Source organism: Styela clava, chromosome 9 (assembly GCF_964204865.1).
Source record: "Styela clava chromosome 9, kaStyClav1.hap1.2, whole genome shotgun sequence".
Classification (NCBI taxonomy): domain Eukaryota; kingdom Metazoa; phylum Chordata; class Ascidiacea; order Stolidobranchia; family Styelidae; genus Styela; species Styela clava.
In genome coordinates this window covers 3,913,275-3,925,881 of record NC_135258.1, presented here as the reverse complement: position 1 = coordinate 3,925,881, position 12,607 = coordinate 3,913,275, and the positions used below count along the sequence as shown (strand labels likewise).

General features: G+C 36.8%; 2 protein-coding genes across 2 annotated transcripts in view; both read left to right on the top strand.

The window, feature by feature from the left end:
- The window catches only part of LOC120340073 (uncharacterized), a 44,195-nt gene that overhangs the window by 11,074 nt on the left and 20,514 nt on the right, over positions 1-12,607 (top strand). Inside the window, exons 19-32 of the mRNA XM_078116099.1 lie at positions 206-238; positions 548-580; positions 949-981; positions 2,300-2,332; positions 3,028-3,060; positions 4,016-4,048; positions 4,470-4,502; positions 5,454-5,486; positions 5,824-5,856; positions 6,938-6,970; positions 7,620-7,652; positions 8,103-8,135; positions 8,553-8,585; positions 10,195-10,227. Of these exons, the coding sequence (XP_077972225.1) occupies positions 206-238; positions 548-580; positions 949-981; positions 2,300-2,332; positions 3,028-3,060; positions 4,016-4,048; positions 4,470-4,502; positions 5,454-5,486; positions 5,824-5,856; positions 6,938-6,970; positions 7,620-7,652; positions 8,103-8,135; positions 8,553-8,585; positions 10,195-10,227 (462 nt within the window). The remainder of the gene's footprint in view (positions 1-205; positions 239-547; positions 581-948; positions 982-2,299; positions 2,333-3,027; positions 3,061-4,015; positions 4,049-4,469; positions 4,503-5,453; positions 5,487-5,823; positions 5,857-6,937; positions 6,971-7,619; positions 7,653-8,102; positions 8,136-8,552; positions 8,586-10,194; positions 10,228-12,607) is intronic.
- LOC144427209 (uncharacterized) lies at positions 4,612-4,990 on the top strand (the record flags this gene model as incomplete). The annotated part of the gene is made up of 2 exons (XM_078116059.1): positions 4,612-4,679; positions 4,873-4,990. Coding segments are annotated over 2 exons (186 nt in total), but the record flags the coding sequence as incomplete, so codon positions are not given.

Genomic DNA, 12,607 nt, shown 5'->3' with positions numbered 1-12,607 from the left:
TATACTCGTAACAGTTTAATTATGCCGATAACTTAATCTATACATACCGGTATTATGATTACATACGGATAATATCCTTCCGTTTCTAATTCTGGCCTCCGTCAAATAAAATTCAGAACCAGTTTTATGAATTGATATATATATATATATCTATATATCCAAAAATCATACACTGTCACTCCATATTTTTTTCTATTTTTTGCAGACATCAGAGAAGATATGACTGGCCTTTTCTTGGGTAGGTATATTGTTGATATTACAAGTACATCGAGGAAGGTATTTGATTCCTATTAGAGATTGCCACTCCAAAGCCCTAGCATAGGCCCTTAGGTATATAGTAGACGCAAAGAGAAGAAAATGTAGGATTTGGGGATGTATGACGATTCCAACTGAAAAAACGCCAACTTATTTGAGTCTCATTAGGATTGCCAACAAATTCACATAATGGAAAATGTGTTTGGGGTTACAAAATATAAGGTTTTATCAGCCAGTCCAAGAACCCTATATAAATACATAATTTTAATCTCATCATCAACTTTCCATGCAGCACAAGAAAATGTTCTTGAAGGACAACTGCAGTGTAAGTAGAATATATTTGTTTTCCAGTGAGTGGAATTGAGAAGTCTTGATTAACATAAAATATTAAATCTGAGTTGTGATGTCATAACAAAGTTTTCTCTTGTAGATCGGATTTATTAGCGGGTATCTCGCCTCAATAATTCTACTGAGTTTCAATAGCTTTTATTCTCTAGTGCTCTCTAGTAACCTAGCTCAGAGATGAGTTTTCTGAGTTTTCAAGTAAGTGCGCGTGACTTTGCAAACGTTTAAGACTAAATTATGGACTTTTGATTCTTGCTTCAGTATTCTTTCAGTCAATTTTAGTATTTAGGCGCAAACTACTCCAACCAATCTTCCAATGTAGTATTTTTGTATTACTTTACTGTTTAGATCTTGAGAAGTCGGTGCTTGATGGATTATCAGGTAACATAAACGATAGGTTGCAATCAACTTTGTGGCAAGGCTGCGTAATCGCAGTTTGATGCTTATTGTTGTAGACGGAGTCGGTTTCCAAGTTCTCCGGCGTCAAAATACAGTATCGGAGCCAAGCGTCTATGAAATAGGAGTTTGTAATCTTATCGAAGTTGAAAAATGAAATGAAAATGACATCAAATCGTTTTAAATCAATTTCATTTTTATTCAAAGTTGAAATGCTGCTCAAGTGCTTAGTTGTTTTGAGTTTATGTTAAGTAGGAGTCAGGGCAGTCAAAGCATAAATTTAATGTCGTTACTAGGGCTGGGCATTTTCGAATACCTGATGATTTCAGAATCGAATCGAATAATTATTTTCGAATCGAATCTCGAATACTTGGAAGGTATGAAATTGTATGTAAATTTCTTAGTATTTTAGGTCCTCCAGACACATAAATTACTGAAAACATAGAATACATCACTGACAATAAAAAAATACGCTTTCATCAATACCTCAATACAGAAGAGAGTCACAAGTCAGAATTGTGTTGAAAAAATATGGCTTCAATAAAAAAAAAAATTGAAAAATTTACCTCAACCATTGGCGGAAAGAGTAAAAAAAGATGGCGGCGATTCGAAAATTTACTCTAAAGCAATTCGAATAATTTACTATTCGATTCGATTCGAATATTCGATTCGAAATGCCCAGCCCTAGTCGTTACCATATTATACACACTCTAATGAAGTTTTCTGAATATAAATTTAAAACGAGTACATCGTTTGGCGCTCCAGAAGTATGCTAACCAAGATGACGGACACCTGAACGTAGTATATGTACCAGATTGGGGATAGGCCATAATTTTATTCCAGTTTTCCTTATTTTAGTTCTGATACAATTTCGCGGACTAGCCAAGTGACTTCCGCAGTATTTGCACTTGAAATTATGCCCTAACCTGGTACACATATTACATTCCGGTGTCCGCCATCTTGTTTCACATACTACAGGAGTCGTTTTGCTAACACCGGTTAAGGTTCAACTATCCCCAATATAGACATACATGGTGACAATCAGTGGTGGGATTCGAATTTTTTGTCAGTTGGTTCCTTCACAAAGGTAATATTTTTCAGCCGGTTCTGTTACAGAAAGTCATGTTTTTTTTCAGTAATGCTAACCGGTTCACTGATTTCATAAAATTCCGTGAGACGGTTCTATGAAACCGGTGCAAACCGGCTAAATCTCACCACTGGTGACAATCATGCGATAGCTCAAATGAAAAAAATATTCGATATAATTCTTGTACTAACCTTTCAATCAACTTTATTCGTACAGAAAAGGACGCCAATTTCTCAACTGCTCTTATCGGTAAGATAATTCTTGTCAAAACTCCCAATATTCAACTAGCTGAAAATCTTGTGTTCGCGGTATTGGATAACCATTTCCAAACCCAACGTAGACTGGTTATCGGATGAAAGACCGTGATTCACTATATAATTAGGCACCATCGTCGACTCTCTTCTTGCCACGTGAAATAGCTTTTCTATATATGAAAAAACTCTTCAATATCGAATTCAATAGCAATTTCATACCAGAGATGAACTTTTAGAACTCTTATCTTGTTTTGTATTTCGTACTTTTATTCTCTTCAAAAAGAGGCCCTTCCATAAAATTAGATAATTTTGATTAGGCCGCGTCATCGACTCTGCTTTTGCCACGGATAAATAGTTTTTACACCCCTGGTATATATATATATATATAATAAAAAACTGTTCTCCCGGAGTATGTGCACCAAGATAGCGCACAACTTGAAACCAAACCTGGTACACATACTATGTTAAGGTTGTGCGCCATCTCAGTGCACATACTTCCGGAGCACAAAGAAACTCTCCAATCTCGAATGCAATAGGAATCTCATGCCAGACATGAACTTATATAACATATATCTTGTTTTGTACTTCTTACTTTTTTCTTTTGTGTCTCCCTAAAAAGAAAACCCCGTTTACATAACTTGATAAGCGTATATATTGTGTCAGACTTTTAAATTTTTCATTCGTTTCCAGAATTCCAGGGTGACGTAGAAAACGGATTGGCACGTAAATACCTTTTATAATTTTTCCTTCATTTTTAAATTTATTTCTCATAATTAGCTATTAGCTTCTAACGTATTTCAAAAAAAAAAATGCGTAACGAGTCTTTAGTCTATTTATACTGTTATAGTAGGGTTATGAAGTAACTCACGAATGGTCAGGGTTGAATATTGTCTGGATGAAACGTTGCTAAAGACTTTTGATTGCATTTTTGTTTATTGAACTTATGGTACTCCTGAAGTATGCGCACCAAGATGTCGCACAACCTGAACCCTAACCTGAGTTCAGGTTGTGTGCCATCTTGGTGCGCATACTTCAGGAAGTCCGAACTTACCCATTGTCTGAAAAGTGTTATGTTCCCAGATTCCCGTTAAGAAAACCCGTCCCGCTTTTCTCACTAGCTCATACTTGGCCCAAGCACCGTTTTTGACCAACCCGTCCCACTTCGCCCACAAGATCCGTACCTGACCCAAACTCCATTTTTAGCAAACTAGTCCCTAATCGCGCACTATCCCCACACTTGTCCCACTTATCCCACATTACTCGCACTCAATGTTCCCTCTAATTTTTTGTAGTATGTGTGCGCAGAAATTTTGGTGTGTGTGCACTTTTTTGGAAATGACTAATGTTTGTGCAAAAACCAATGAAGACATTTTGGCGTTCTAACCGGGTAATAAGTGGGCCAACAACAAACTTTCTCGACCTGCCAACCGAGCACATTGTTACATTACATCGAAATACGTCTGTGCGCAGTAAATCTATGCGTGTGGGCAGCCACTGAAAGCTGTGTGCGCGTGTGCACACAGAAGGAACACTGCTCGCACTGTTCTAATTTGGGGGTATATATTATGGGGGAAATGGTTATAGAAATGGGATTTATGCTATGTTCTGGGTTACGATGGATATAACATCAGACACTCGGATTTTCTAAGCAAAATCACATTGCATTAATATTTAACAGATATGAAGGAAAGTCTAATAAACAACGTTGAAGGTGGGTGAAGTGTCTGGTAGAAAAAGATTAACATGCAAGCTAGTTTTATTGCCGAGCATATCTTGTGGTTACTTTTCTATGGGACATTTCCATACGTTCATGATTATGCTCAGAAAGAAACGTAAATTCAATAATGAAAAAATAGATGATAATAAAATTCTTTTTGGAAGGTCAAAATTTTTACACTTTGACATTGGCTACCGAATTTTCGCTGATGTTGTAGGCATGGACTTCATGAAGCTACGATAAAACCGAATGATATATGTTTTGAAAGGCGTTTACTATGAATACAACTTAGTACGAGCCCCCTGGTACACGGGAAACTACTGTTTTTAAAGGATAAAAACTCTGTCAGTTTGGCCTACCGATGACTTTGCTCTGAAGACTGTTTTATTTTTAATTTGTTGTTTCTTGTTTGAAGATGTCAGCGTAAAGGTCATAAACAAAATTGAAGGTAAGGAAAGAGTTAATATTGATTATACAAGTGTGTGCGTGTGTCTGTATAAGTGCGCAGAATTTGCGCCTGTTCATTGTGTGTGCATTTTCGTTTGATTACGTATGTATATATATGTTTAGCATGTGTGTTTTCGTATGTGTGTGCATTTGTTTGTATATGTTTATGTGCGTATAAGTGCGAAAAATCTGCACATGGTCACTGTGTGTGCATTTGCGTGTGTTTGTGTTTGTGTAAGCGTATTTTTGTGATTTAGCATGTGTGTTTTCGTACGTGTGCGCGTTTGTTTGTGTGTGTGCGTATGAGTGCCCAACAATTGCTCATGGCCATTGTGTATGCGTTTGTTTGCGTGTGTTTATATTTGTTTTAGCTTGTGTGTTTTTGTATGTACGTGCGTTTGTTTGTATGTGCTCAATTGTGTGTGCGTATATGTGCGTAAAATGTATAAATGCTTAAAAATTTTAGCATCTGTTTTTTCGTATGCGTGAGCGTGTGTATGTGTTTATGTGTGTGCGCGTAAAAGTTTGCAGAATGTGCGCATGGTCACTCTGTGTGCATTTGCGTGTGTCTGTGTACATTTTTAGCGTGTGCATGTGTATGCGTATGGCCATTGTGTATATATGTGTATGCGGGGGGTGTATATTTGTCTTATCATTACGCATGGTCAGTGTGAGTGCCTTTGCGTGTGTTTGTGTATGAACCTATTTGTTTCAGCATGTGTGTTTTTGTATAAATGTGCGTTTTTTTGAGCATACACACAACTGGCCGGACTAGATAAAACCTGTTACAGAAAGATACAAAATCAACATATCAAAAAATAGAAGAGAAATTCACATCACAGTGCTAATTCCCTGTGTTACCCTCCTGCCGAAGATATAAATCTTATTCTATGCATCAGATTATATAATTCGTATAAACTATAAATCATACCCTCAATATTCTGCTTTTTAGACATGGAAGAGGGCACACTGAGGAATATTTTATGTGAGTAGTTTATAGTTGCAACGATTTAGTAATTTGCCAAAAGTCGGTGTAATTTGGGAAAAATACTGTGCCCGTAGTATGTATATCAAGATGGCGCACAACCTGAACATAGTATGTGTACCAGGTTTGAATTATCAGGTTGTGCGCCATCTTGGTGCACATACTACAAGAGCAGCGAAAATACGATGTGCAAACACTAATTCTGTCATCAATCCCATGAACAAAAATGTTGGAACACAAAATCAAATTTAATTTATCCTTGATTTGAATGGCCTGTTCTCGCAAAATAATTCGATTCCATATTAACCTTCTTACTGCGATATGATAATTATTTCAGCATCGGAAGAGCAGATTACAAGAATGGTGGAAGGTAGGAAAACTTTGAATTTTATATTTTCTAGTAGGCATTTCCATTGACCGCCATATAAGTTTTTTGGGGGCTCACGAAGTATGCGAACCAAGATGGTGGACATCGGAATGTAACATGTGTACTAGGTTAGGGTTAGGCCATAATTTTAGGTATGAATACTACGGGAGGCTCTTGGCTAGTCTTCGAACTGATAATAGGACTGAAAAAAGGAAAATTGGAAAAAAATTATCGCCTAGCCCTAACCTGTTACTCATGTTACGTTCCGATGTCCGCCATCTTGGTTCGCATACTTCGGGAGCACCGTTTTTTGTGGCGTGATTTTTATTTGAAGTTTAAAGTCGGAGAATCTGAGTCTAAGGAAAGCTATAAACGAGACTGCTGAATTAATTCAACACACAACGCTATAAAAAGCAATGCAATCCCAAACTGCTATAACAAGTAATGCTGTTCAAAACGCCATACTGAGCTGCGAGAGCGATAGGAAACTCAATACGTAAAACGACGGCACATCGAATGCAACAAAACAACATTCTAATGATAACGATGACATCATCACGATGACGAAATAAGTTTAAACGTGCTCGAAATAAACTAAAACTTGAGACCACACTTGTTTATACCTAACACATTTCATTTCGTCTTCTTGTTCCGATTTTCGGACACGAAATGGACCTATGGGTCGTTTTGTTATTGGACACGTTTAGTGGACATAACGATCGTTTCAATATTATGTTGTTATTGTTATTTGTCTCCATCATTTTTAAAAAATCGCTTTTCTCTTCGAATACTGGACCAATTGCTTTGAAATTTTCAGTGGTTAAAGATAAAATCTCCAGAAGGCTCTTACTTTTTTTTCGCTATGACGTCATCAAAATTATTGCCATTGGGTGGCGCTACGTGTCCATATATTTGAGCATAGCTCTCTTGTTATCATGTTGTCATCATGCTAGTATCTGTTTTCTTCTTCTTGTTGTTATCCTATAAAAATATCGCCTCTTTCATTCACTAATGGACCAATTAATTACGATACAATTTTCAGTATTTTTAGATAGAAGATTATTACTTTCATTTTATTTGATAGAACAAGACAAGAGAATCATGGACTTGACTGGCGGTAAGTTGTATTCAAACATTAGTCAAATTATTTATGCCTGTAGCTGAGATTACGTAAAACAGGGGTCGCCAACCTTTTGTCGCTCGCGGGCTAAAATTAAGGTTGCAAGTCATTGGTGGCCGCACATATTTTTAGAAAGTTGAAAATACGAACGGATGATACTTTTTATAATAAAAATCAAGCAGTGATACATCTCTCGACTAGAATATAGATTTATTTCCTCATTGGGTACTCCAGAAGTATGCGCACCAAGATGTCGCACAACCTGAATCCTAACCGATACACACATACTATGTTCAGGTTGTGCGCCATCTTGGTGTGCATACTTCTGGAGGTCCCCTCATTGCATCTTATAAACCTCCATTTGTTGTGAATTATATAATTGTTGGGTTATAATATAATTAAGTCTAAAGAATATATTCGTCAAAACGGATGTTTTGTTACTATAATTCAGTGAAGCGTCGCGGGCCGGATTATAGTGCTCCGGCCCTAGGTTGCCGACCCCTGACGTAAAATATTCTTTTTTGTCACGTAGTCGAGAGTTTACTAAAATATATCTGACTGTTTTAACGACGTAAAACTTGTTATTTTATTCGAAAACTCATAGAAATTCTAACAAAATATTTATATCCTTTGATACATTTAACAGGTGCAGTATTTGATATCACAAACCAAACTACAGGTAAGCAGTGTGTAGATTACGACAAATTTAAAATCTTGAAAACGGGATAGCCAGGTGGTCAGAGCTTTGAACCAGGCTATGTTGGTGTCGTAGCAATATTTCCTAAGTCAAAAATACTTCGAATGACGTCACATTGACGCAATAAAGCCCTCCAAAATATCTTTGTTCAAAATGCGCAGACAATTAACCCGGAATCAATCAAGCTATTTTTTTCGTCCTAACGATACCGATATAAGAGCAATCGCTGGCGTTAGTAGGTTCATTATAGTCGGCGCAGATGCTATTTCGGGCGATAGCTTTACTTTGGCAAGCTAAAATTTTGTGATTGTGACTTCGTAGTGATGTGATCTGATCCAAGTGGCTGATATTACAGAAATGGTTCAAAGTGAAGGTTTCAAAAAGGCTTCATAAAATATCTTAACTAAGTGAACAATCCAAATTCTTTTTCAGGAACTGAGACGAAACTTATACAACACCTGGAAAGTAAGTGAAAAACAAACACAAACACATTATTATTCAGAACTTCACACAAACGCTTTGCCTAGCATACACTCAAAGAAATCAGTTGAAGAGATTTCCATGCTGGAAGATTTTTTCCCAAAATTAAATAGAGTATCCAGCCCAAAATGGGGTGGGGAGGGAGGTGCATTTTTTTGTATAATGACGCAATATCTGACAATATCATAAGAATTCTCTACGGACAACTCAAGCCTTCAGGGTACGCCTATTATCAGATTAAAGGTAGTTGAATAATCCCACATGCCAAAATTTATTGAAAAACAAACTTTGACATGAGAGTTATTTGTGAATGTCAACCGTGGGAACCACATCTGTTTTAATTAGAAAGTGCTGCAATAATTGTGATTAATCAATAATCAACGGATTATCTATGCTTTTCAGGCGAAGGTGAAAACAGTAGAACGAAGATTTCAAGTAAGTAAGACAGTTCCAGTTAATATAACTATAGACTATATTTAAATCCTATGATTATATGGTTAGTCTTATCAAACGCTAAAACCAAATGTGTGATATCATATGTGATTTCTTCGATACTATTCAGAATAACACCATACCACCCTTCCCACCCCCACCCCCTCCCTAAGAAAACATGTCGCACACATCACACAATATTTGGGTTTTTGTTAGACAATATTACTCGGGAAAACCGATTAATATAGACCAGCGGTTCCCAAACTATGGGTCGCGATCCACTGGTGGGTCGCAAAAGAAATCTTAGTGGGTCGTGAAAAGATGTAGAAAAGCTTTGATTAATTATGCTAGGTATTAGAATCGGTGGCGACTCGAATACGTAAATCTTTGAAAAAAAGAAATTAAATTGAATTTAAATTCTAATCTGTGAAAGTTCCCTTTTTACGATCTTCTCAAAGAAACAAAAATTCGCTACACAAAGAATGACCATGTGGCTTTTTCACGCTTAGCAGTTTTGTACACTGTACAGCACATCTTACCGTGTTTCCCCGAAATTTGAACCGAGTTTAGATTTTCTTTTTTTTTGAAGTATAACGCTATGTTTTTTTGGAAGAGGTCTTTTGTGTTGTAGAATTACATTGTAGAAAATCACGAGATTTTCGAATAAACATTATATAAAAACCGACATTCATTGTTTTTATTTGTATTTACTATACAAAAATTAGGTGACAAATATCCTAATTGTGACATCACACAATCTTGAATAGTGGTGTGATCTTCACCTTACCTCAGGTCATTGAACCTTTACTCTCCACACATTTTAAATTCATTAAAATTCATTTATTTAATTAAAATCATTTTTAAAATTCAAATTAGGTCTTATTTTCAGGCCAGGAATTTTCGAGGAAACACGGTAGTTTTGCGATGATTAGCCATTGCTGTGTTCTGTGTTATGTCCTAAAAAGTTAAATGGGTCGCCATAAGCTGTGGTAATAAATAGTGGGTCGCAACTCTAAAAAGTTTGGGAACCGCTGATATAGACTATATAACGCATCTGGAATGATTTAATTGGGACGTGCACTTCACGCGGGATAGGAGGGTTTTCATGTGCAGTAATGCTATGCGAGGTCGTTGATATAACACCAGGTGCGCACTACAATGATCATATATATGGACAAGAAGGACAGCACGCCAAGGTCTTGTTGCTAAGCACCGAATTTGCCAATGGAAAAAATCATAAATTGTTTTATAAAAACGTGTTCCTATGAATTAGAATAAAAAATGTTGAATGACATATAAAGCTCCCATAGAAATTTGTAAAAAGAGAGAAACAGTTTTAACGATTTGATTCATTTATAAATCCCGAAAATTTGAGAATTAATTTCAGTCCATTAATAATTGCGCAGAAAAGCGATTTTTCTCCAACGAAAATATTCGTCTTATCAACAAGAATTTTGGCAAAACTATCCAAAAATAGTATAGCGTCCAAATATAAAATAAACCATAAAAAAATTGCGCTTTCAAAGAATCATAAGTCAGCGATCGTCACGTATGACATTCAACTAAACCCTTAATTCGGAATTAACTGTAAAAATGTAATTCTACTTTACAGCGAAGTTGTCGGACATTTCCCACGAAATAAAAGGTAAGGTGTTAACTTAAGAAGTAGCTACTCTGTAGTGGCTTGTTTTTCACAATACGTTCAGGTGCATATTATGCATGAGGAATTACAGTGTTTTTTAAGCTGATGATTCGTTATTTCCATTGATATTTTGAACGGAAATTTATATTCCTAAAAACTATATTCGTTAATGAGCCGAATGAAACACGTCAGGATCGCGGGTCATAATTTTCTTACTCATGCGCTAACACAAAATCAAAGAAAATAATCAAGCAGCAGTTAGATACAGGTTACTCCAATCCAACCCGTGTTGGTGGCTCCGTGTGTGCTAACTGCACTGCACGGGTAGCGTATCAAGAATCAAACTGCGATATTGAGTGGTTATCTCAACAGTTTATTTAGAGAAAACTTAACAGAATAGAAATCGTGGTACAAGATACTAAATTACCCTACTTATTGGACACGAAGTGGACATAACGATCGTTTCAATATTATGTTGTTGTTGTTGTTGTTGTTCTTGTTCTTGTTCTTTGACACGTTTTTAAAAAGTCGCTTTTCTCTTCGAATACTGGACCAATTGCTTTGATATTTTCAGTGGTTAAAGATAAAGTTTTTCTCCAAAAGGCTATTACTTTTTTTTTCGCTATGACGTCATCAAAATCATTGCCACTGGGTGGCGCTACGTGTCCATATATTTGGGCATAGCTCTCTTGTTTTGAGAATGTCTCTCCACTCAGCGTCCAGCGTTGTGACCAAATATTGTACTTTTGAAGCGCGGGGTGTTTCCTGAGTAATGCAGTATTTTTGACTTTTCAACGTCAATTTTCAATTAATTATCGTTCAATTTTATATGCGGCGTTCTAGCGTCTCCGAGCTAAGAAGGTCTGTAAATGAATTCACTGATGTGTAAGAATCTGCTATTCTGGAAAGACCGGTTCATATCGGTGTTTGTAAATGCCGACTGAATATTTAACACCCCGATCAGGGTGGTGGGCATGGGAGTAGAACTCGTGATCTTTCACCTGCGAATCCAACATAGTCATGTTTTACGCTCTGAACCATGAAAGGGCAAGATTTTTGAACTACCGGCCAAAAGTTTAGACCTGAATCGTGGTAAAACTAAATTTAATCGCAATCTCAACAAATCCCTTGAGTTGGTTTTTAGCAGAAATATCAAAATTTCGTTTTATCTTGGTTGTGTCAGGCGGGCTAGTTTGAATTACTCAATGACCCGGATTTGGCCCACAGACTGTAGTTTGCCCAAGTTAATTTTAAGTCCATAGAACCACTGACCCGCGGGTCACAAAGTGACCTACCGCGTTTTATTCGTGACCCGCCAAGGCACGAATGAAATAAAAATAAAAATGCTAACATTAGTGACATATATATCAGTGATAAAAATTGATAAAACCGGCCTTAAATTAGACTAACTATAACTTTTATAATGTACCGTCAGTTGGGCAGTCAGGGCCGCGTTCGATCATATTCAAATTGGTAATTTTCGGACCGGTAAGATAATTTCCAAAATCCCTAATCTTGGACGCATGTCTGCACCGCTGTAAAACGTTTTTCAGCTATTGGCTCTGACATCGTTTATGACATAACAATGCAACTGATATGTTCATTTGTCGCTACATCTGGTATATTTCGGAAGTTCATCTGCAGACTGTTTTAGGGGTTATGCGAGAACTAGATGCTACTTTGTATTTTATTAGTTTCTCGCCTACGATGCCATTAAAAGAACAAAATCTTTCAGACTTGAAATAAAAGTCTAGAAATCTGAAATACCAATGGGACAGTGTAAAAGTGCCTTAATGTGGTTGAAAGCTGATCGAAAAATAGAACTTTATCAGAGTGAAAATTCCTCCAAACTCTTCGGAACCGTAAATTAATTTGCCGCATCATCTTAAACGTTTTTGGTAATTCATATGCGTGTTTTCGTACTCTAATATCGGTGCTCCCGAAGTATGCAAACCAAGATGGCGGACATCGGAACGTAACCTGGGTAACAGGTTAGGGTTAGGCGATAATTTTTTTCCAATTTTCTTCATTTTAGTCCTATTATCAGTTCGAAGACTAGCCAAGAGCCTTCCGTAGTATTTATACCTAAAATTATGGCCCAACCCTAACCTAGTACACATATTACATTCCGATGTCCGCCATCTTGGTTCGCATACTTCGGGAGCCCCCTAATATCATTAAATCGAGTGCCATGAAAATTCCTGATAGAAGTCCTGCATTAGTAAAGCTCAAAACTGCACCACGAACAACAGAAGCTTATAAAATTTGTTTCGGAAGTATAATTTTTGACCCATTCATTGAAAAAGGTTCGCCATCCCTGCCTTAGACTATGGCGTCTCGCGAGTTAAAAAATTTCGACCTGACTTCGAGGAGTTAAAAAATA